General features: G+C 59.5%; 1 protein-coding gene across 6 annotated transcripts; it reads left to right on the top strand.

Moving 5' to 3' along the window:
* The first annotated feature begins 629 nt into the window (after positions 1-629).
* Positions 630-22,339, top strand: NLGN3 (neuroligin 3). Of its 6 annotated transcripts, none has more exons than XM_009287613.1 (8): positions 630-1,107; positions 2,202-2,261; positions 9,387-9,446; positions 12,180-12,235; positions 12,349-12,442; positions 14,155-14,340; positions 20,311-21,100; positions 21,502-22,339. In XM_009287613.1, exons 1-8 carry the CDS (start codon positions 630-632, stop codon positions 22,337-22,339), a joined length of 2,562 nt encoding a protein of 853 aa, XP_009285888.1. The 6 variants fall into 6 exon arrangements, with proteins under 6 accessions (XP_009285888.1, XP_009285889.1, XP_009285890.1 ...); XM_019474199.1 differs by having other exon boundaries at positions 987-1,107; positions 12,180-12,205; positions 12,316-12,442; XM_009287614.1 differs by lacking the exon at positions 2,202-2,261.
* Positions 22,340-23,256: the final 917 nt, after the last annotated feature.

Below are 23,256 nucleotides of genomic sequence, written 5' to 3' on the forward strand. Positions count from 1 at the left end.
ACTGTCCTGCTTGTCTTGGCACCCATAATCTGCTGCTGATACCCTCCTGCATCATGGGGCAAGGGCATCGTGCCGCTGTGCAGGGCAGCCATGGGGCTCACCCAGGCAGGGCAGGGGCAGGGCTGGCCCTTGAGCACTGGGGACAGGCTCTGCAGGCGTGGACAGATGTAGTCTGTGTGTCTGCACGTGCTCTACTTGTGCTGCCCACGCTTGCCTACTCCCAGAGCCACCTGCTTAGGCAGTGGCAGAGCCAATGAACACCCATGGGTGGGAGGGTCCAGCCAGGGATCCTGGCTCCTTCTGCACTGCAGCTCTTTGAGTCTTCCCTGAGCAAGTCTGCTGTTAATTCCCTCCATCTCTCCACAGTATCAGCAGTCCCCTCCAGGCCGGGCCATTGGCAGGCGGACAGCAGTGGGCAGCTGGCAGGCTGTGAGGAGTGGTGGCACATCTCCCTGCATCCGTGCTCCTGACTCACCCAGCAGAAGGTGTGGCTGGGCTGTGCGCTCCTGACTCCTGGCTCTCCTGCTCTGTTCCCGGTGGGCAAATCGGAGGCTTGGCGTGATGGGGATGCCCTGAGCCCTTGCCCCAGGAGCTTCAGGCCTGGATGTTGGTGCTGCTCCTCCCAGACGATGTGGCTTATACTCTGGAGAAGCCCTCTCTTGCCCCCTGTTCTCCAAGTGCCTGAGCTGGTGGCCGGCTGGGACCTGCGTCTTGCCCTCTGGGTCCTGAGCTTCGCCTCAGCAGTTGTGCGGATGGAGGGCCAGGTCTACTCGCCGACTGTCAACACGCATTATGGGAAGTTACGGGGGGTGCGCGTGCCACTGCCCAGCGAGATCCTGGGGCCCGTGGACCAGTACCTGGGGGTGCCTTATGCTGCCCCCCCCATCGGGGAGAAGAGGTTCATGCCCCCTGAGCCACCGCCATCCTGGTCGGGCATCAGGAACGCTACCCACTTCTCACCGGTCTGCCCCCAGAACATCCACAACGCCGTTCCTGAGATCATGCTGCCCATCTGGTTTACCTCCAATTTGGATATTGTGGCCACGTACATCCAGGACCCCAATGAGGACTGTCTGTACCTCAACATCTACATCCCCACGGAGGATGGTGAGTCCCGGCCTGGGTGCCCACAGGAGGGCGGAGGGGGCCGCTCTGCCCCTCCCCAGCAGTGATTGGTCTTACCTGGGTGTTGTGTTTGAAGCATGTGGTTGTGGACCCTGCAGCATGCTGTCTGTTTGTGGAAAGCTTTCTCTGGCCACGCAGCTCGCCCTCTTGCCCTCAGCTGCCATCTCTGTCTCGTGTGCTCGTGCTCCTCCACGCCTCCCAGTCCCCCTGCCCCTCCACCTCCATGGCATCGTCACGGGTTCCTCTCTTGTGTTGCTAAATCTGAATCCGACTCTCTGACCGCAGATCCACAGAGCAACAAGCTGGTTTGTGCTCCCCAGGCGTCGAGTGCCAGGTTCTGTCTTGAGTTGGTTCGGGTTTGTCCTTCCTCCCCCCTTCCCACCCTCCCCAGGTCCATGCGCTAGTTGTGGGTGTGGGCTGCGGCTGGGAGGAACACTCTCTGCCTCTCCCTGGGGAGATGCTCCAGCAAGGAAGGGACCGCGGAGCCCTTTTCTGGGCCCTGGTACAGACGGGAGGTTGGGGCCACTGGCAGGTGCATTGCTTGGCTGCTTCCGCATCTGCTGGCGGCACAGCAGCAGAGTGATGAGCCTGGGGTGCGGGGGACCTGCTGGGCATGGTCCCGTTGGGGTGAGGCTGAGCGGCGCTGGGTGCCTCCTTGTCTAACCTTTTCCTTTGTAGGGGATCCCACCTGAACTGTAAGTAGAGGGCAGAGGAGGCAGTGCCTGCCTGCGCGCCCGCCCCAGCCTCACCGCAACGGGAGCCCCTGGGGATTTTCAGCGGGCTGGAAGGGACCCACAGTGGGTCTGCTGTGTGGTGGAGCAGCCTGGCGGGCCGGTGGCTTCTCCCAGGCCGGCTGGCTCCACTCCTCTGTCCCTGGGGCCCTTGGCCACGGGATGCATCATGCCTTCCTTCCCGCCCAGCACGGCTGGCCCAGAGTTTTCCTCCCATGGCGACGCTCCCTCCCCACCTCCTGCGGTCCCGGGGGCAGCGGGAGGGCAGCAGCGTGGTTGTGATTGCATGCCCACTCCCGCCAGTGGAGCCTCCTGTTATTTTGTAGTCTTTTATTCATTTTACAGTAAAACGGATTTCCAAGGAATGCACCCGAAAGCCCAACAAGAAAATATGTAGGAAAGGAGGTATGTAGCAAGCCGACCGGCAGAGAGGCACAGAGAGGAAAGAGAGAGAGAGTGAGAGAGTGAGAGGGTGCCTGGCCGGTGCCCAGCCCACGGCACGCTCCTCTGGCACCTCTCTGTGCTGCCACGCAGACCGTGGGCCCTCTGAGCAGCCCACCCTGCCACCCCCCACTTCCTACTCGGAGGAGCCCTGTGGATGCTCCGGTCACCTCTGCTCCCCGGCCGTGGGAGCCAGGACTGGTGCCGGCTGGGAGCACAGGTCTGGGGTCAGGTCAGAGGAGGATGCTCACATTGCTCCAGGCCTTTCAGAACAGCTTCTCCTGGGCTGAGCCTGCGCTCCCGCCTTCATCCCACTGGCACCGGCAGCCTCCCAGCCCCTGGGTATGAGGGGGAGCCTCTGATGGTGGGTAGCACTTAAATGCACCCATCCCTTAAGGGTGCATCCCCCGTTGGGGGTGTACAGACCCACTCAGGGAAGCACCTGTGTGATGGGGGACTGCAGCCCATCTTGGGCTGAGCTTTTCCCCCGTTGCATCCCTGGTCATTTTGCATCCAAAGCTCCTCGGTTAAAAGCATAAAACCTCTCCTGGCTGTGTAAATGCTGCCATGTTCTGCCCCAGCCCATAGTCCTGCCAAGACTGCTCCCCGCTGCTCACACCCCTATGCCTCTGCCAGCGCTGCCAGTGAGGATCTGCTCTCCACCCCCTGGCACAGCATCCTCCCTGAGCCCCAGCCGCCCTGTGGGCGGCTGAGCACCTCCAGTTCAGACACATCTCCACTTTGCTTTGCCTCCATCCCCAGGGCCATGCGGGGCTCATCCTGCTGCACTTTGGGGCAAGGGGGGCAGCTCAGCCCTGCCTTGCCCCAAAGTGATCCTGTGTTCCCAGCCAGCCCCAGCACCGCGGGTCGGGGAGTGGAGACGTGCAAATGGGAGCTGGCTTGGCCCCTTGTCAGACACGATGCTTTGCCCATCCCATTGCATGACCCCTTTGCAGGCAGGGAGAGCCCAGGCTGCTCTGTGCATCCCAAAGTTGCTTGTGCAGGCGGTTGGGCAGCCAAGCTCTTCTGAAAGACTCAGTGCAGGGAAGGGGTGTCTGGCAGGCAGGGGCTGCCATCCTGGGCATCCTGTGGCAGTGGGGTCCCTGCATCCTGGCCTCTGCCTCCCTGTGCCCCTGGGGTTGGCGGGGCTGGCACAGCTGGGCTTGGAGGTTTGGGGAGCGCTTTCCTTCCCGCCATTTCCCCCAGTTCTGTTGTTGGGTTTCTTTGCTTTTCTTTTCCTGTTGCTGTCCTGGCTATTCACACGCCATCTCTCTGAGTTCCAAGGCTGCCCCTGAAAGGGCTGGCGCATTAGGGAGTCTCCGCACGCTGCCTCCGGAGCCGGCTGTGCCAGCAATCGCCAGCCACTTCAAAGCGCTTTCTCCTGGCCCTCCCACTGGCTGCTGGGGCTGGTGGACCCCCACTGTCCCGAGCCCTACGGCTGGGGCCAGGGAAGCAGGGTCTGGGTTATGGCTGGAGAAGGGGGACAATGTAAGGCATGGTGAAATACCTTGGGTGCGCTCGTCTGCTGGTTTTTCCTCCCCGCTGGCTCTGCTCACAGGCAGGGTTTCTTTGCAGCCCATCTGTGGTTGCCTCTGGTCACCTCCTGGGGAGCTGGTGGGGGATGTGTCCTTTGCCCCCACCGGGCTCTGCTGACTCATGGACCAGCAGATCCCCAGTGCTGGCCATTTGGGTATCTAGGCATGACGTGCCGGGAATTAACACACCCAGACACTGGCGCTGCCCTTTGGCTCCAGTCACAGCTCTGGTGGCCGTTGGCTCAAAATTGAGTCACTTGTGATGAGACACGGAGGCTCCCCCGCCCCTCATCGTGTATCCTGGGTTAGTAATGCTTGGGGTGAGGATAATGTACCTGCAGTACCTGATTTCCTCGGGCTGCGTGTCATTTGAACATTGGCTCATTCTGGAATATTCTTGATTATTATTTCTAAGGCCACATATGAGCGGTGAATAAGCTCTCCTCTCACAGAGCAGGCAACTGTGCAGTATTTTGGTGGTTCAAAACACCTCAGCTCCCACCTTACTGGAGTTTTCATGATTTCTGCCACCCCTAAGCTCAGTGTATTTCATAGCAGCCAAAGGACTGAGAATTTATCAGGATTTATCCCAGGGACAGAAAAATGTCCCTGTGTCCCTGCCCAGTTGCCCACAATAATTTCCTATATGGAAATTTCCTACATGCCAGTCTCCTCCATACACATTGGTCCCTTCTCTGGGAGCAAGGCAGGGCAGCGGTGCTTTGAGAATAATTAGCCATGCACTGTGCCGGAGGAGCTGACAGCGCTGAGGCTCAGCTGAGGCTCAGGTTTTGCTGTGAAAATAGCACTGCCTGCCCGAAGAGCATGTACACACACACACGGTATAGTACCTATGTGCAAAACGCAGCTCTGCCCTTTGCTTTGTGCTGCCAACATTTCCAGCCTGTGTTTGACTGTGGCGGGCGCCGGCATGCTTTCCCCTCCCCTTCACCACTAGCCTGGGCAAGCCTTGCTGCAGGGCATGAGGAGGTGGATGTCATTTTTGGAGGAGAAAAGTGTGGCTGCCCTGCACATAGCAGCCCTCCCTGGTTTTTACTAGCGACTGCCCTAATCTCTCTGGCTGGGGCTGTGCAGAGTCTGCGATGCTGCAGAGACAAATGTGCTAGTCCAGCATCTTGCTCTGCTGTGCGAGGGTGGCTGGAGCTCCCAGCAGCTCCTGGGCTCAGGATGCGCTTCGGCTGCTCTGCGGGAAAGGCATTGTGGCTTCTCTGTGGCTCTCCAAGAAGTGAACTTGTCCGAGTACTGGCTGAGGCTTCCCTATGGCTGCGCAACTTCTGCAATGCTCCCTTGCTGGAAGGCTTCTCACCAGCCTCCTGCAAAGCCTGCTGCTTTGCAGAGCTGGCTGGGAGCAGACCACCACCCTGGCATTCCACTTCCGCTCCAGGGAGCGATTTGCAAAGGTGAGGGTAGGTGTTTGTGCTGGCAGAGGCAGCAGAGCGTGAGAAGATGCAGTGCTTTTAAGGAGTCCGCTCAAGGATGGAGATAACTCCTCTGCATCACCCAGGGACAGGGAGGGGCACGCCAGCACCAAGGTGCGCTGCAGTCCTGAAGCAAAGGTTGATGGCTGGAGGGGCCACCGACACAGGTCCCAGGGGAGCTGCCCCTGTCCATGGGGTTGTGCAGCAGCAGGTTCAACAGCTGTCATCAGTCCCGGTCCTGTTCCTTGTTGCTCCCAGAGAAGCACCTGAGCTAGTGTGGCCACCAGCGTGTGTGCCTCTGGGTACACGTGGCCATCAGACAAGGTGGCAGCACTGCTGTGGGCTCCTGCTCACTGTGGCGTCGTGGCTGCTGCATGGGAGCGGGTGCCCCAGGGAGCTTGCAATGAGGATGGGGTGCTGGGGCTGCCCATGGCCACCCTGAGCAGACATTTGGATCTGGAAAGGTGTCAGCTCAGGCTCCTGCTCTTCTCTTATCCACACCATGCTGAGCACAAAGGCTCCAAGGACTGAGGCTCCTCACCCTCCTTTATCTCTTTGCACTGGTGTCAGTGCTGTTGGCATGGTTTACTTAAGATAGCATAAATCCGGTGTGGATGCCCCTGTTTCAGGGAAAGTGATTTTATTTTTTTCTGAACTTGAGCTTAAATCTTCCTAGAGCCTTCAGATAAGAGCGTGTGCATCCTTCCTATCGGCCTAAACAATGTCACTTCGCAGTCAGCTTAAAGTGAAGCGGCAAACAGGCATTCACACTGGGTTAGTGGAGGGAGTTTTTGATGAGTAAGGGGAGTAAGAGCCACAAGTCCTTTTGGATTTTCCAGCTGTGAATCCACAAGCTTAAACCCATCCCCGTGAGAGTAGATGCTGCAGGGCTCTGCGTAGTGGCCTTTGCCAGTGCGGAGGAAGATCTCCTGGGATGGATGTCCTTGAACATGGCAATAACCAGTGGAGGGAGGTAATAGAGCAAAGTGCAAGGCATGGGTGAGGGAAGTGAAGCTGTAATTGCTCTCACAACTGTGGGGCATCAGTGGGTCGTCGTGGAGGTGAACAATGTAGTGAAAGGGAAAAAGCCCACTTGGTCGCAGCAGCCTGTGTTAGCCATAACCCCAGCTACCCTGGCACCTTCCTGCCGATGGGGAAGGCTCGTGCTTTGCATCTGCCACGCACATGTGCCACCACTGTTCCCCTTCCCCCTGGCCTGCATTACTGCACTCCTGCTTTGCTTAGCTTCCTAGTGCTGCTTTCTACTGTCCCTTCTGTGGTGCGTGAAGCTCAGGTTGCTTTAGGCTTGTCCCAGCCATCCCTAAGCTCCAGGGTGGCGGTCTCCAGCCGGATCCCTCCCTGCTCAGACAGGACAGTTGCTCAGATCACAGGGATGTTGTCCACAGCCTGACAGCTCCTCATAGCTGGTTTCTCCATCCCTGTCTGCATGGAGACCTTTGTCCCCTGAAGGAGACCAGGCTGGAGGGCTGCAGCCCAGCTGGTCACGGGGCTTTAACAGCACCAGGGCCCTTGGCAGTGGAAAGGAATCTCCAGCTGCTTGTGATCAGCTTCCCAGCTCTGAAGCATGGTGCAGATGAAGGCTCATTGCCTGTGGTCTTCATTAGAGAAAAATCCCTATCCCTGAGCAGTATCAAGGAGGTTGGTGCATAGCACCAGTTAGCAAATATTGCATGAGTACTTTGTCATGTAAGTGCTTTCTGGGCTTGCAGCTCTTCCTAATGAAGATGCAGTAGGTCAAGCTTGCAGCCTCCTGCGAACAGGCCAGGCAGCTGCACGCGCCTAGCTGAGTGTGCAGCTGGCGGGTGGGCTGGGGAGGGAGCACGTGGGAAAGATGCAACAGGAGGGGGGGATGCTGGGGCTGGGGTGCTGGGTTTAGAGGTGGCAGGGCTGGGGGTGGCGTTGGGTGAAAACAGAATGATGTGAGGAGCTCAGGGGAAGGCTGGGTGGTGAAGCAGGAGGCGAGGCAGCAGGGCTGGGGCATGGAGCGGATAGGTCGGGAGGTGAACTCTGAGTCGGAGAATATCAGGACAGCTCTGGAGACAGCCAATCCATCCCTGCCCCAGGCAGGAGCAGCTCTACCTCACCTCTTCCTGGCAGGGTGTCTCGCCTGGTCTTAAACACCTCCCCAAGCCACCTCTTCCAGCGCTTTCCTGCCCTTTCTACCAGGAAGGTTTTCTTCTCGTCCAGCTTCAACCTGCCTCGTGTAGCTCCGGGGCTGCCTGTGCTCTGCGCAGCAGAGAGGGAGTTGTTCTTCCACCTCACCACCTGGCCATGGCCTTTCATGTGTCAGGATGCTGCTGTATCTCCCATCACTCCTCTGCTCCTGGGATTCGCGTGACCCAGCCTCCTGCAAACTTTTCTTGCCTGCTGGATTTTTCTAGACTTCTGGTCATTGCTCCTCCAGACTTTCTCCAGCAGGTCATGGTGGCTTAAGGCATTGTGCAAGCCTCTTGCCCCGATAGAGCTGCCCCAAAACCGTTTCAGACCTCTCACTCCCCCATCACAAATTCCTTTTAAATTCAAATCCTGTCCCCCTCCATGCTGCCATCTCTGCTATCCGTCACCTGTGTCACCTGTGGGATCCCACTCCCAGAGTGGCAGTGAGGACGATTCCCCAATTTCGTCTTCCCGGCCAGTTTTGTGCTCGCCTCATTGTAGTTTCATCCAGCTGCAGGGCTGCCCCTTGCTCGCAGGAGACTTGCTGGAGGCCATGCAAAACCCTTGCTGCGGTGGCGATGGAGCCGGCTGGTGATAGCAGCGGGGCCTTGGGATTAGCTGGGTGCCTGGAGGGACCTCAGAGCCCTGCACATCTGGGGGAGGTTGCTGGGCAGCGTGGGCACAGCGCAAGCTGGAGGAAACCCTGCTGTCACCCCTGAGGTCACCATCACCAGGGGAACGTTTTTGGTGCAGGCATTGGGGAGCAGAGGACCACAGGTGCTGGTCTGCAGCTCTAAGGGGGTAAGGAGAGCATGGCCTCTTCCTGAAATTTGGGGCTGCAGGGCACAGGGATGGCACCACTCAGCTTTGTGCCCACAAGGGCATGCAGCCCTTTGCAGCAACGGGGCCTCAGTACAGATCTGCACCATGTCTGCTCCCTGCCAGCCCACAGGCCACCTCTCCTGGCTCACGCCGGCTGCATGCAGCTCGGGAAGTACCGCGCTCAGTGCACATCGTCTGCAATAGCATCCCACAGTGTGGGGTGGGGCTGCTGGCGTGGTCCGTGCCCTGGCACCGCGGATTTGCTAAGGGCCATGCAACAACTAGAAGGTGTTCAGGACGTTACAGAAACGACTATTTTTAGGGTTCTGTCTTGGTCAGGGCAAGCTGGTCAGTGCCTTTGCAATCCTCAGTGAACCATGCAACTAGTCTTTGAACTAGAAGGCAGTTGGTACAGGACAGAGCCGAGCAGCGCAGGGAAGGACCCATCACGATGGCTCCCTGCAGTGTGCCATGGTGGTCTCGTGCTGCGGCACTGGGGGTTTGCGGCATAGCTGTGCCAGGCACAACAAGAGGCAATGCACCACGTGGGGATGATGGGCAGGACCCCAGCTGGTGGTCAGTGGCCACCCAGGGCAATCCTTCACGTGGGCTCTGCTGGTGGCAGGGAATGGTTGTCCCCTGTGGCAGCAGAGCTGGGAGCAGATCTCCTGCTCGCACCCAGGTGGTAGGAGAGGGAGCCTTGCGCCGGCACAGGGACCCAAGAGTGCACAAGCAGGCGGGGACCAGGCTGGGATGCAGGAGGATCGGCGACTGCTTTAAGAGGCTGATCTGCCGCCGGCACTGATGCTGACCCAGGCCCGCTCTCCTCCTCCCTGCTGCCCCGGCACTCCCCAGGGAGGATTTGGGAAGGGGTCCAGGCGAAGCAGCATCCTGGTGCAGCTCCTGGGGCAGTCCTGCCTGCGCTCTGTGCCGTCCTGGCTCTGGGAGAGGTGCAGTGTGAGTAGCCGGCAGTGCTGTGGGGTGCAGGCCTGGCCCCACCGTCTCTGCTATCATGCTATTTTTGAATTCTCTTTTGTTTTTTGTTTTTTGTTTTGTTTTGGTTTTGTTTCCTTTTGTTTTCCTTTTTGTTCTGTCTCCTCGTGTTTGGTCCCTAGGAGCCAGCGCTAAGAAACAGGGCGAGGACTTAGCGGATAATGACGGGGATGAAGATGAAGGTATTTCTGTGCTCGAGGCTGCCACTGCATGACACGCAAAGCAACTCCGTTTGCCCGCCATCCGCTGCCATCCCCAGGGAGCCCTATGTGTGTCTGTCTGCCGTGCCGGGCAGCTGCGCGGGGCGGGGGGCAGGTTGGCCGGCTGTGCAGGGCGCCCAGGCCCTTCCCCTCCTCGGGATGGGGGGGAAGCTTGTGGGGTTTTTTTGCTTTAGGAGAAGTTTTCTCCCGCTCCGCTTGAGCGAGGGCAGGGAGGAAGCATGGCAGCTTGGGAGGAGAGGAGCCCTCGGGCACCTGGGCCCATTTCACCCTGAGCCCGGTCACATCCCACCTCCAGCCTCATCCCTCTGGAGTCAGTGACATACAGCTGGGAGCCAGTGACCTCCCTCTCCACCCTTGCCCGGCCCTGCCGTGAGCACCACCACAGGGTGACCATGCCAGCAGCTTGGCACCTTTGGCACCCACAGGGTACCTCGCCATGCCCAGGAGACCTGAGGTCTGCTCAGACATGGTTTCTGTTAACTTCTCTCCTTCTCCACCGAATGCGAGCCAGGTCTTGCTTACAACCAGAGCATCAGCATCAGCCAAGGCAGAGCGAGTGGGCTTTCAAGCAGATGTGCTTCTATATGTATGCCAGGGCTAAGCAAGCTGCAGAATAAGCTATTTTTAGTAAAACGGGGTTGTTCCTCTGCAGGGTATGGAGTCGGTGTGTTTAGCTGCAGGGATGTGAAGAGGAGGCAGGGGGAAGGGTTGGCCAGGGTGCAGCCCTAACGTGCCGAGGACAGTAAAACCTCATGGTGTGCAAGAGTCCCAGGGTAGCTTGAGCACAGCCTGGCAGATGGTGTTTAGGATCTGGGAAACAGATGAAAAGTACCAAACCCCCATTGTTTTCTCACACTAACCTGTGCCCCAGGATCTCTTGTACCAGGGTATAAACTGGCATTCAGCGTAAGTGACTTGACTGTGCTAAATCCCCGCACACTAAAATGTGCTGCAGCGGTTAGGAGCCATTTATTCCCTAGTACCTCTCTGCACATTGTTGCCATTCTGCTGTGAGGATGTCCCTTTGTGCGTCAGCGGGAGCATATGGCAGGGAGGAGAGGACACAGGCACAAGCACCCATGTTCCTGCTCTTTGCATTTCAAGCAGGCGGCCCTGGGAAGACTTGTCCTGCCATAGCTCTGCCACATGGGCAATGTCTGTCCCTGAGGAGCTGTGAGCGCTTTTTGCTCCCCAGGTCTGTGCATTTGCCTGGCTGCATCCTGGCAATAGGAAAAGAGCCGGCACAGGTTTTGCCATATCCTCATTCTCGTGGAGGGAAGAGGTTTTCTATACGGGAGGGAGGCCACCCTTAGCCATGCCACGGGCCACAGCTGGAGGTGGGGATGGCCAGAGGTACCCATCAGCCTGCCCTGTAGCCCCCTGCGATGGGCAAGCCGTGGGGAAGAGCAGACATGGGCAGGGGTTAGGTGGGTGCGAGGGAGCATGTCCACCCCAGCCAGGCATCCCCGCTGAGTTGGTGTGGCTGTGCCCCAGGAGTCCCAGCCCCGCGGGGACTGCAGCGGGGGCTGGCTGCCGGGACAGCACAGTGCACCAGCAAGGGAGGCAGGCAGGGAGCAGCGGCGGGCCGGGGCAGCCGAGGCCGAGCAGCCCCAGCAGGTGATGCCAGCCTGCCCGAGCAAGGTGCTGGGTGTGGGTGAGCATGAGGGAGGGCAAAGTCCATCGGTGCTGGCTTGCCAACCCAGGAGAGGGCTGGGCACCGCAGGCATGTGAGACCTGGCACCATCTCCATGATGGGCGCAACCACCTCCTCCATGTAACGTGGGCAAGATGTACCAGGAGCCAAACGTGTGTTCTTCCCTCACGCCCAGGCTCGGCTCCATGAGGGATCCCGGGCCAGTGGGACAGAAGGGGCAGGACGTCCCCTGGACAGGGCCAGTCAAGAGAAGGAGCGTGGCTGCTCCCTGTCCCGTAGGCTCCTGCAGTCCTTCCTCCCTGGTCCTCAGGGTCCCATTCCCCATCCTCACTCCATGCCTCATGCCCGGTCCTCATCTGGATGCCATGCTGAACTCCCTGACACACACACGTGCACACACTGTCTGCCTCATCACCATGTCTGTGTCTGGGCACTGGGGTGCCATGGGTTCACATCCAGGCAGCCGGCAGGTTTCTGACTTCCCAGGGGGATGGGAAGAGGGGGGGGGGGCAGGAGAGTCAGATGTTGGAGCACCCACCAGTGCCCCCCCCGCCTTCCAGGTCCTGCACACCCCCATCCCTGCCCCCCCCACAATGCCAGCTTCCAGGACTCCCAGAGCTGAGGGCTTGGGTCCAGCCAAAGATGGGACATGGGGCTGCATCCCAGGGCTGGACTCTGCAACTCCCACCTGCAACGGAGGTGCTGCTGGTCTGGCTCCCACACGTGGGCCAGAGCCCGGCTCTGGGGAAGAGCAGCCAGGTCCAGCCAGCATCTCTCCCACATGTGCTGAGACCCCCAAGGGGACAGCAGTGTGGGGACGGCACAGCAGCTGCCACCACCTGGAGAGGGGCTGACGGGGTTGGTTCAGTGGTGGTTGGCTTTGGAGGTCCATGCTCTAGCCCTCAGGAGAGCTCTGGGTTTGGCTCCTAAGCCCCCTCCCTGGTCCTGGCAGCTGGCATTGCCCTCGTCCTTGGTCTGCCTGTTGGGCAGGGTGCTGCGGCTGTCAGCAGGGTCCTGTGTTTAACCGCCTCTCCTTCCAGACATCCGGGACAGCGGGGCCAAGCCGGTGATGGTGTATATCCATGGTGGCTCATACATGGAGGGCACGGGGAACATGATAGACGGCAGCATCCTGGCCAGCTACGGGAACGTGAAACCGGGGACAGCGGGGCCAAGCCGGTGATGGTGTATATCCATGGTGGCTCATACATGGAGGGCACGGGGAACATGATAGACGGCAGCATCCTGGCCAGCTACGGGAACGTGATTGTCATCACCCTGAACTACCGCGTTGGAGTGCTCGGTATGGGCTGGCCGGCGTGGGCTGTGCCGCCAGCACGGCCGGGCAGCGGGATGAGTCCCCACGGCCAACCAGGCTTGAACCAGCTGGGAAGGGGGTGTGGGGGGGTGTGGGGGCCGGCAGGATGGGGGCTGCGCTGCAGGTGCTGCCCCTGCCCTCCGCCCTGGCCGACGAGCAGGGTGCCACGTGGCAGTGCCCCCAGCGGGCGGTTGCAGCGTGGTCTGGCTCCTGGCACTGCCCCCCCCCAGGCTCATTTACACAAACTGGCTCAGCTGAAAGCAAATATTGGTCTGCGGTTAAATAAATAATAAATATGTTTACCCAGTATCTCCTCCTGAGAGGGCTTGGAGCGGTGAGCTGCCAGTGGACACTGCCTAGCTGTCCCTGGGGACCCGGCAGCTCTCCCTCCCCGGGTGTGGGCTGCCTCCAAGCCAGTTGAGCTGCCGGGACCCCTGCAGCCACCTACTGCAGCCTGGCTGTCTGCAGAGGGGATCACAGAAGGCTGTCAGGTGCCGTATAGAGGAGGGCGGCAGTCCCATTTTTACAAGCACTGGTGACCTAGAGAGGTGACACAGGGTCAAAAGACGGTCCCCTACCTGCCACAGCAGAAACCTCCAGGTGCTGGGACACAGGAGATTTGCCTGGAGCATCATTGCTGCGTCCCTTAGCAGCAGGGAGAACAAGGGGTGTGGAGGTTTGCGGAGAGCTATTTCCCAGCCAAGCTGCTGGCAGGACCAGCTCTCTTCCTAGCGATCCAGCCTGGCACGGTGCTCTCCCCAGGCAGCTGGGCTCCTGGCCGGTACCCGGAGCAGCATATCCTTCTGATGGCCTCCGGACCCCATAGTCACTTGGGGAAGATGGCAGTTACCTGGTAGAAAATAGGCTTTTCAGTAAAAACAAGCCTATTCAAGACCTTTCAATATTAAAAGTCAGGCCTTTAAGATGGATAGGTGCAAATTTAAGAGACATAAATCACAATATGAAATAAGACTTAAATGGTGTCATCGTCGTCTCCATTGAAGTGCTGCAGCACACCCAGCCAGAGCACCTACAGTGCTGGAGCAGCACTGGCACCACTCCCTGCCTGCTGGGGTTACCCGCCTGGATTTTACCTCAGGACCATGGTTTTGGCTTCCTGCTTTGCAAACGAAACACTGATAGCTTATCTTGGGTGTTCCCTTTGCTATTGAAAGCATTTCTCAGCATCTTCCTCACTGAGAGCCTTTGTATTTTAAGCTGCAGTTGGTTCCTCTGCCCAGCCCACCACCTTACATTTATAGAGCCTCCTCCAGGCCATGCTAGTCCATGGAAAGCATTGGCTGTGCACACACTCAGCCTGCCTGCAGCCACTGGTGCTTTCTTTGGCTTTCCTTGGAGCATGCATGAGATGTCTTGACTCGTTATTAGCACAGGTAGTAGTCTGGGTAGGACAGGGCTTCGTGCCCATCATCCTGTCACTGCTTGCAGTCGGCTGGAGAGGCTCTCCGGGGCTTGCAGCTGCACTCGCAGCCTTTCGCCCCTCTGTGCCGTGCAGAGGGTGGCTAGAGGTCGGTGGTATCCCTGCTCCAGCTTAGAGCTCACAGGACTCTCAAGGTAGTGGGATCTCGTGGTGGGACAGGGTCCCATAGAAGTTCCTCTAGACCTGGGGAAGGGGGGTGGGAGGTCAGGACACCCTCTGCTTCCTCATCCCTAACCAGGCTCTCCTTGGCCCATAGGGTTCCTGAGCACGGGGGACCAGGCTGCCAAGGGCAATTACGGGCTGCTGGACCAGATACAGGCGCTGCGCTGGGTCAGTGAGAACATCGCCTTCTTTGGGGGAGATCCCTTGCGGATCACCGTCTTCGGCTCCGGCATCGGTGCCTCCTGCGTCAGCCTGCTCACCCTCTCCCACCACTCTGAAGGTAGGTGCCAGCTGTGCCCAAGGATGCTGCAGCTGCGAGCAAGCACCCTGGCTGATGCTAACCCAGGGAAGGGAGCCCACCCGGGTGCTGCTGACTACCCTAGCAAAGTCAGGGCTGCTTTTTAATTAGTCACTGGTGAGAGCCTTACCCAGGGCCAGGAAGCAAAACCTTCTGACGGTGGGCAGGGAGAAGCCAACAGCAGAGCACGTGGGAGCCAGGGATGGCACTGGTACTCCCAGCGTGCGGGGCTGCAGCCTGGGGCCAGCACCTGGGTGTGGGGAGAGGTGGGGACCCCTTCTGTCCAGGCGCCTGGGCTCGCCCACGTGCAGGTGTGGAGGGGGTGTAGGGCATCAAGCAGGACACCAGGAGCATGGATCTCAGTGCTAGGAAAAGCATTCATACTGGAATAGAGGGGAGGCCAGACCTGAGCCTGGGGAGGGATGGAGGGCCCCATCTTGGGAGACTGGGAGAGCTGGAAGTGCTGCGACTAGTAAAACACAGATGGAAGTGATATGATTGATATCTGTAAATATAGCAGAGTGTTTACCCTAGATAAAGATAGGAATTATTTACACTAAAAGATTGTGTTGACATAAGAGCAAATGCATGTGAACCACCTGCAAAGACATTTACATTGAGCATTGGGGGAAGAAAAATTAACCATGGGAGTAGAGGTGTTCTTGATAAACATCCTAAAGGAAATTGCAGGAGCAAAGCCTGAACTGGACATGGTCCACAGGGTACCAGCCTGCCAGGGACTTGGTCACAGGGGCTTTATATGAGGGTGCAGCCCTCTTCCCGTGCTGTGTCCTCAAGCGTGGTGCAGGGGAGAGGGGGACACGTGTGGGCAGTGGACACGGGCATGAGTCTGCACCTTAGAGACACACAAAATTGCACTTGAAGCCATTGTGAAGAGCTGCAGTCCTGCTCAACAGCTTGGGAATGACACAGGAACGAACGAGAACTTCAGAACCTCAGCAGGGCTGATGAAATGGCAGAGGGTGTACAGGAGGGGGCTGGTGCTGGCCAGGCTGCTGGCAAAGTTGGGCAGCCTTCCTCTGGCCCTGGGAGTTGTCAATGGACTGATTGCCCCGATATTGAAAGCAGGAATGATCTCAGCCCAGGCTGCTGCACAGGTGGCTGCACCAGCACCAGCATCATGGTCTGCTTGGTAGTATTCGATGTGGAGGTTTTGCAGGTGCTGTGGGCAGCACGAGGCTGGCATTAGCTGCAGTGAGAGATGGCAGAGCCTGTGCTCATGATGGGGAGTGAAGGGCAGCACCACACTGAGCCCACACCTGGCACAGGGCTCGTAGGATGCTGGCAGTTCACCATGGAGTCAAAGGCAAACCCGAAACAGCTCTCTTCTCCCAGATTTCTCCAGTTAGTTCTTTTTGGTTAAACTTGCCTGATTCTGGCAAACCACTTGCCCTGCGGTGAGCCCACACCCATGCAGACCCATCGTCGTGGGGAAGCTCTGCTTCCCACTGATGGCCCTTCCCCAGGGACAAGAGTGGGACTGACAGGCTGCCCATGCCTCTGCACCCATCCCTGCTGCCCATCAGGGTGCCCAGCGGTTGCAGCTGGCTGCCAGCCTCTCCTCTGATGGACCAGCAAACTGAAGCAGAGAGGCTGAGACATGCTGCCATGGCCCATGGGATCAGAGTATGCAGAGGAGCTCCAGAGCCTCCTACGTGGTGGGATATCCCAAGCAGGCTCTGGAGCCCACCAGTGCCCCATGCTCCCTCTGCGCCAGAGCCTGTGGCACAGCCAGCACCAGCCCACCCTATGCAGAGTGTTCCTGCTCTCAGGGTGGCTGCTTCCACCGCTGGGCTCCCCTTGGTGCCCCAAGGACCAGCGCACTGGGGGATGCTCTGTCCCACAGACCCAACAACAGAGGCATGTCTGGACCTGGTGGGCAGCTGCTTCCTAAAAGCTGGCAGCTTGGGCTCTGTCCCACAGACCCAACAACAGAGGCATGTCTGGACCTGGTGGGCAGCTGCTTCCTAAAAGCTGGCAGCTTGGGCACTCCCACATTAAGTCCATGGTGGTCCCTAGTCTTCCATGACTGCCCTGCAGCCCGCTGGCTCTGCTGTCACCATTGCTGGTGCCCTGCCATGTTTGCATAAAGCAGGGAGAAACAAAAAGGCAGGTAAAGCTGAAGTGATCCAACCCTGGCAGCAAGTATGGAGCTGCTGTTGCCCACTCAGGACATGTCTGTTCTGGGTAGGCCCCTTTCCCTGCTGCCCCGGGGCACTCAGTACACTTGTGCTCAGTCCGTGCTCCTGCATGAGTGCCCGGTGCCTGAAGTCAGCCCCTCTGTCGTCCTGCTCCCTCTGTGCCAGCTCCTGAGCTGTTGCCCCATCCTCTTCAGGTGACTTGGACAAATATTATGGGTTTTAGATTACAGTAAGCTCAAGAACATGGAAAATGTGAGTTATACCTACAGAGCCACTGCTGATGTTGCAATGCCAGAGCAGGGCAGGACCAGGGCTGCCCTCACCACTTTTGGGGCTCCTGGGGTAGGATTCCCAGCTACCCAGAGCCGTGTGGGGCAGGCAGCAGCTCTCTAAGCCCACAGGAGGAGGTGCTTTTGATGGCTAAAGCCAGAGGATGCTTTGCTTGTGCTAGATGGTAAATTGAGCAGCGTGTAGGAAAGGAGCACGGATAAGTCTTTGCAGACTCGTTTCTGAGCAGCAGGCAGGGCAGGGCATGGTCTGAGGCTGCGGGGGCCCATGCGGGGCTGTGCCGTCCCTGTGTGGATAGCTGGGGCTCTGCGTGCCCTCCTGCCCTTGTGCAGGCACCCTGGGCAGCGTGGGCACAGGCTTGGGTAGTCTTTTACAGGCTGAAAGCTCCTACTGAAAGACAAAGGGTTTTCTCTGCCCATACTGAGTGTGAAAGGCTGGGGAAGGGACACTGGGTGTAATGCATTCATGGTGCTTCTTAGGGTGCTTCTCTCCGTCACAGGAGTGCCTGGGAGGCAGGTGGAGATCGCGGGGAGGTGCTCTTGGTCCAGGAGTCTCCTCTCTGGGATTGGGTGCTTCTGGCAGGGCAGCCCCAAGGCTGCAGACTGATTTTCATGGTCAGATGGTGACACCTCTTTGGAAGCAGGACTGTGTGCTTGGCTGCCCAGGTGGCCTCAACCACTTGTACGGGCCCAGGATAGAGGGAGCAGCATGGAAAGAGGTTGGGGGTGGATTGGAGGGGCTGCTCCCTGACTTTCCAGCCACGAAAAATACTGTCATGCCAGTATAGCACTTTTCAGGTGACACTAGGCTTTCTGCCACTAAACCCTGCACCTGTGTGCCATGTCTTTTGCTGCCCCATCCAGCCCCAATGCCTGTGATGTGATCCCCCCCTGCATCACAGCTGCGCTGGATGCCCAGCACCCTCGTTGCTGTGGCAGGGGAGCTCCTGTTGGCTGTAAATGCCGTGAGGTGGGAAGGGAGTGCTCGATGCTGCAGACAGTGTCACATCAAAGCAAATGGCCATAAAATGACCTCAAAAAAACCCCTGTGCCGGAGCACCCATTTCCCCAGGGACAGGACAGGGGCTCTGGAGCACAGCAGGAGAGCTGTGCTAAGAAGCAGCCTGCAGACCAGGCAGGTTTGTTTTGCAGGAGAGCTGTGCTAAGATGCAGCCTGCAGACCAGGCAGGTTTGTTTTTATCACATCAAAATAAAACTCATAGTGATCAAGAACTATTAATGAAGCTGCTAATTTGTGCCTGCTCTGCCAGGCGCTGCGAGAGGCAGACACTGGAGGCTGGTGCAGTGCATGCTGTGTCTGGCTGCTGGGAAGACCGGCGGCTCCCCTGCCAGCCTCAGCCCTTGTAGGCGGGTGGATTCCTCGCCTAGGACGGAAGTGCTGCTTCTCTCCCCAGCTGGCCATGCCAGGGCAGGAGCAGTCGCTGCCAGGCAAGCCTCTTGTGCTTCCTTTGCCCTATCTCCAGCTCCGTGGGGGCTGCTGCCCTTCGCTGCCAGCTGTGGGGATGCTCAGACCTCAGCTGGACAAGGCACCCAGCACCCTGCTTTGAGCAGGGCTTGGCCCAGACAACTCCAGAGATGTTTTCAGTCCCAGCTACTGTGCAAAGTGAAGGGGAAATCAGGAGCTGGCAGCAACCTGCAGCACCGGGCACCCTCCGGCAGAGCCCTGGTCCCACCACGTGCCTCCGCTGTGCTGTGGCAGCCAGCTCTGCAGGACACGGGGTGCATCGGGACCCTCACCTTGGAGGGGAACAGGCAGGGAAGGCAGAGCTGCATCTTCCTGCCTGGGCCCCAGCAGGCTGGAGGGCTCTGGGGTGAGCTGCAGGGTAGTGATGCCTCCCTGAGGTGCTTATTGGGCTTCAGCTGGGTGCTGGCATGGAGGGGGAGGATGTGGCAGGACTGGGCTCTCACAGACTCCTGCGTCCTCCTGGGTCAGGACATGGCCATGCAGAGACACAGTGAAGGGGCTTCATCAGGGATGTGACCAGCTGTTGGTGACACCAGCTGCCTGTGCTTCCCCAGGCAGGGGCGGGCAGGGGCAGAGCCTAGCCTGGTGGGTCTGTCTGGGAAGTGATGCTGCTGGTGGGGATCAATAGCTGCTGCTGGGATGGCATCTCCTGGGAGCCAGGGAACCCCCATCCTGGCTCTTTGGCATGTGGATGATGGTGCAGAGCAAGCAAATCCATGGCCAGTCTCCAACCTCTAGGCTGGGTACGGCTTTCTAGGGCACTGGTAGGTGACAGAGCTTGTGACTTCTCTTTCTTCCAGCACATGGGACTGTATGTCAGGTACTTGGCAGAGCAAGGACTGTGCGTGCAGACAAGAGCTATGGACATGGTGGCTGGGAGCCAGGAGCCCCTGAACACTTCTGCTGCGGGAAGGTGCATGCCCCCCTGCAGAGCGGCATGGCCTTGGCTGCCCAGGGGGTCTCATGCAGGTGCTCCGCATTTCAGGGCGGCCAGGGGCAGCCCCGTGGCCACCATGCTGCTGAGCCAGCACCATTCAGGGACCGCCTGAGATAGTCCCTCACAGGGAGCAAGTGCCAGGGTCTGGTGAGGGCGCAGGCAGCACTCGGGGTGCAGGAGAAGGCTGGCCAGAGAGCAGGGACCCCAGGGTGCACCCTGAGCCCGGCTGCCTTTCACCGCCCCGGAGGCTCCGCTTCCTCACCGCCCTTTGTATTCTGAGCACAAGCGCCATTGACATGGGGCTGGAGCACAGCCACGCATTCCTCTGCCTGGGCCAGGGCCTTTGTGGCCCCATTTTCCAGGGCGAAAGTCCACTCCCTCTGTGTTCCCAGTGGCAGAAAGGCCCTCTTTGTGCATCTGGCAGCATGCTCCTGCGGGGCCGGATTGGCACCGAGCAGCCCCAGCTGGGCAGGAAGCGGCAGGGAGGGGGGCGAGGGGGACCCTGACAAAGCGCTGGGGTGGGACATGCAGGGTTAAGTGTCCCTGAGCAGGCGTTAACCCTCCCACTGCTGCCAGCCTGCAGCCTGGCTGCTCAGTGAAGCCGGTGCCACCCTGGGCGCTGAGGATGGCACTGAGCCAACAGCAGCATGTGCCCCTTGGGGGCTCAGGCAACACGTTCTTGGGGTGGCTGGGACAGCATGGGCTGCTTGGCAAGGCCAGGCTGTGATGCAACCATGGCCACTCTCCTTCCCGCACCAGGACGGGGTTGCCGGGCTAACCCCTGCAATGGGATCCTTGGGGAGCACAGCAGCCCTTGCTTGCTGCCAGGAGTACCCACTGCATGCCCAGCTGTCACCCTGCCACCCTCATGGTGGCCCTGAGCTGAGCCCCCCATGCAAGCCCGGCTCAGCGGGCAGCACAGCCTGGGTCAAGGCCAGGCGCAGGCTGGAGCACTGGGTCCTTGCAGGGGTCCAAGGGCATTGATGCCTTCTCCATGCTGTATCCTGCACTGCAGCACTGGGGTGTTGGAACGGTGCTCAGCCCGCTGCAAGCTTCCTCTGCTCCTTGCCTGTCTTGCAGGTCTCTTCCAGAGAGCCATCATCCAGAGTGGCTCCGCGCTCTCCAGCTGGGCGGTGAACTACCAGCCTGTGAAGTACACCAGCATGCTGGCCGACAAGGTGGGCTGCAATGTGCTGGACACAGTGGACATGGTAGACTGCCTGCGGCAGAAGAGTGCCAAGGAGCTGGTGGAGCAAGACATCCAGCCGGCTCGCTACCACGTGGCCTTTGGGCCAGTCATTGATGGGGATGTGATCCCGGACGACCCGGAGATCCTGATGGAGCAGGGCGAGTTCCTCAACTATGATATCATGCTGGGGGTCAACCAGGGTGAGGGACTGAAGTTCGTGGAGGGGGTGGTGGACCCCGAGGACGGTGTCTCAGGCAGTGACTTTGACTACTCAGTCTCCAACTTTGTAGACAACCTGTACGGCTACCCCGAGGGCAAGGACACCTTGCGGGAGACCATCAAATTCATGTACACAGACTGGGCTGACAGGGACAACCCTGAGACACGTCGCAAGACTCTGGTGGCCCTCTTCACTGACCACCAGTGGGTAGAGCCATCGGTGGTGACGGCTGACCTGCATGCCCGCTATGGCTCCCCCACCTACTTCTACGCCTTCTATCACCACTGCCAGAGCCTGATGAAGCCTGCGTGGTCTGATGCAGCCCATGGGGATGAGGTGCCTTACGTGTTCGGCATCCCCATGATTGGCCCCACAGACCTCTTTCCCTGCAACTTCTCCAAGAACGATGTCATGCTCAGCGCCGTGGTGATGACCTACTGGACCAACTTTGCCAAGACAGGGTGAGTGGGGATGGGTGCTGTGCCTGGGAGGTCTGCACTCACTGCAGCTGCACCCCTTGGGACAGTGCTGTGGTGGGGGATGTCATGCCCAGAGGTGCATGTGCTGTACCTTCACTGAGGTCAGGGCATCAACCACACAGCGAGAAGCTGAGAGCACGGCCAGCCCCCTGGGACAGGATCCAGCCAAGCACAGGGGTGGGGAGGTTGGTTGGCCGTGGTTATCGTGGGTGAGACTTGACCCAGGGTTGGGGTGCTGCCCAGCCATGCAGGACCTTTTGCCAGCCCACCCTGTGCCACCACTGGCAAAGGTCCCCCCCCAGCCTCCATCTCCACGTCCAGCTCTCCCTCCTCACCTTTCTGGCTTTTCCCAGTGCTAGCTCTGTTTTGCCTGTGTTTCGCAGGGACCCCAACAAGCCTGTCCCCCAGGACACCAAATTCATCCACACCAAGGCCAACCGGTTTGAGGAGGTGGCCTGGTCCAAGTACAACCCCCGTGACCAGCTGTACCTGCACATCGGGCTGAAGCCACGGGTACGCGACCACTACCGGGCCACCAAGGTGGCTTTCTGGAAGCACCTGGTCCCCCACCTGTATAACCTGCATGATATGTTCCACTACACCTCCACCACCACCAAAGTGCCGCCACCCGACACCACACAGAACTCCCACATCACCCGCCGGCCCAACGGCAAGATCTGGACCACCAAGCGCCCTGCCATCTCGCCTGCCTACAACAGTGAGAATGGGAAGGAGAAGTGGAGCCCAGAGCAGGAGGCAGGCACCCTGCTTGAGAGCCCCCGCGACTACTCTACCGAGCTGAGTGTCACCATTGCTGTGGGCGCCTCCCTCCTCTTCCTCAACGTGCTGGCCTTCGCCGCCCTCTACTACCGCAAGGACAAGCGCCGGCAGGACACGCACCGGCAGCCCAGCCCCCAGCATGGCACCACCAATGACATCACCCACGCGCCTGATGAGGAGATGCCCTCCTTGCAGGTGAGCCAGGGGCATCGTGAGTGCGAGGCTGTGCCACCCCACGACACCCTGCGCCTGGCTGCTCTGCCCGACTACACCCTCACCTTGCGCCGCTCTCCGGATGACATCCCGCTCATGACCCCCAACACCATCACCATGATCCCCAACTCGCTGGTGGGGCTGCAGACCCTGCACCCCTACAACACTTTTACTGCCGGCTTCAACAGCACAGGGCTCCCGCACTCACACTCCACCACCAGGGTATAGCTGCCCGCCGCCGGCGCACACGCATGCACGCACGCACACGCACGCAGCAAACACTGGCAGAGGGACCGGTGGGGCCAACAGAGCCCCCAGACGGAGGGGCAGTGCCCACGGACGGTGTGGCACCGAGCCTGGAGACCCATGGGGTCCCGGCACGGCTGGATGCCCCGGTCTTCCCCTGGCGCTTTATTTCGTTCCTATCTAACTTTTGAGAAGTGCTTTGATTCTCCCGGCTCCCGGCCAGAGGGCCCCGTGGGTCGACCCAGGGCGCTGATGGGGTGCAGGGGGGACACGGTGTAGTCCCTGCACCCATGTACTGGCATGGGCGGGCAGGGGGGACCCCACTGGCAGTGGCCACGGGGCTCCCCGCACCGGGGCTGTGCCTCCCCACAGGGTAATCGCATCCCCAGTGCTCCGCCTGCTGAGCACCCCACGACTGACAAGGAACGGGGCTGGGCAACCCTCTTGGCCAGTGCCTGGGCATCCCCAGGCAGCTTGGCATCTTGAGTGCCCTGGAAAAGGCTCCTTCACTGTGTCGAGAAGTGGCCCTGGGCCATGGTGCTATAGGCAGAGGGAGCAGGCGGGGTCCAGGGACCCAGCCTTGTGCTGGGTGTGGGTGCTGGGGCCAGTGCTGGGGCCTGGGGACCCCAGGGACCCTGGGAGCGGGGCCCCGGGCTGGAGACTCGGCACCTCTGCCCCTCTTTGCGCTGCAGAGAATCTCTTTTGTGTCAGTCGTTTCTCTTTGCAGAGACGTTTTTTAAGCAGATCTTTAGTTCTTTACACACTAACGGAGTCGCCGCGTTTTGTCCTTTGTAAAGATTTTAAAACCAAGTGTTCTTGATATAAAATAAAAAGCCAGTTAGAAGCCAGCGTGTGCGCGCGGTGCCGGCCCCCATGGCCCCCGCCTGCCACGGGCAGGC

Source organism: Aptenodytes forsteri, unplaced genomic scaffold (assembly GCF_000699145.1).
Source record: "Aptenodytes forsteri isolate BGI_AS27 unplaced genomic scaffold, ASM69914v1 Scaffold265, whole genome shotgun sequence".
Classification (NCBI taxonomy): Eukaryota; Metazoa; Chordata; class Aves; order Sphenisciformes; family Spheniscidae; genus Aptenodytes; species Aptenodytes forsteri.

Coding starts and splice junctions, on each gene's coding strand:
- NLGN3 (XM_009287613.1), top strand. CDS start 630: ATGTGGCTTATACTCTGGAGAAGCCCTCTCTTGCCCCCTGTTCTCCAA. Junction 12,236..12,348: donor ATATCCATGGTGGCTCATAC/ATGGAGGGCACG, acceptor GGTGGCTCATAC/ATGGAGGGCACGGGGAACAT. Junction 21,101..21,501: donor ACCAACTTTGCCAAGACAGG/GTGAGTGGGGAT, acceptor TGTGTTTCGCAG/GGACCCCAACAAGCCTGTCC.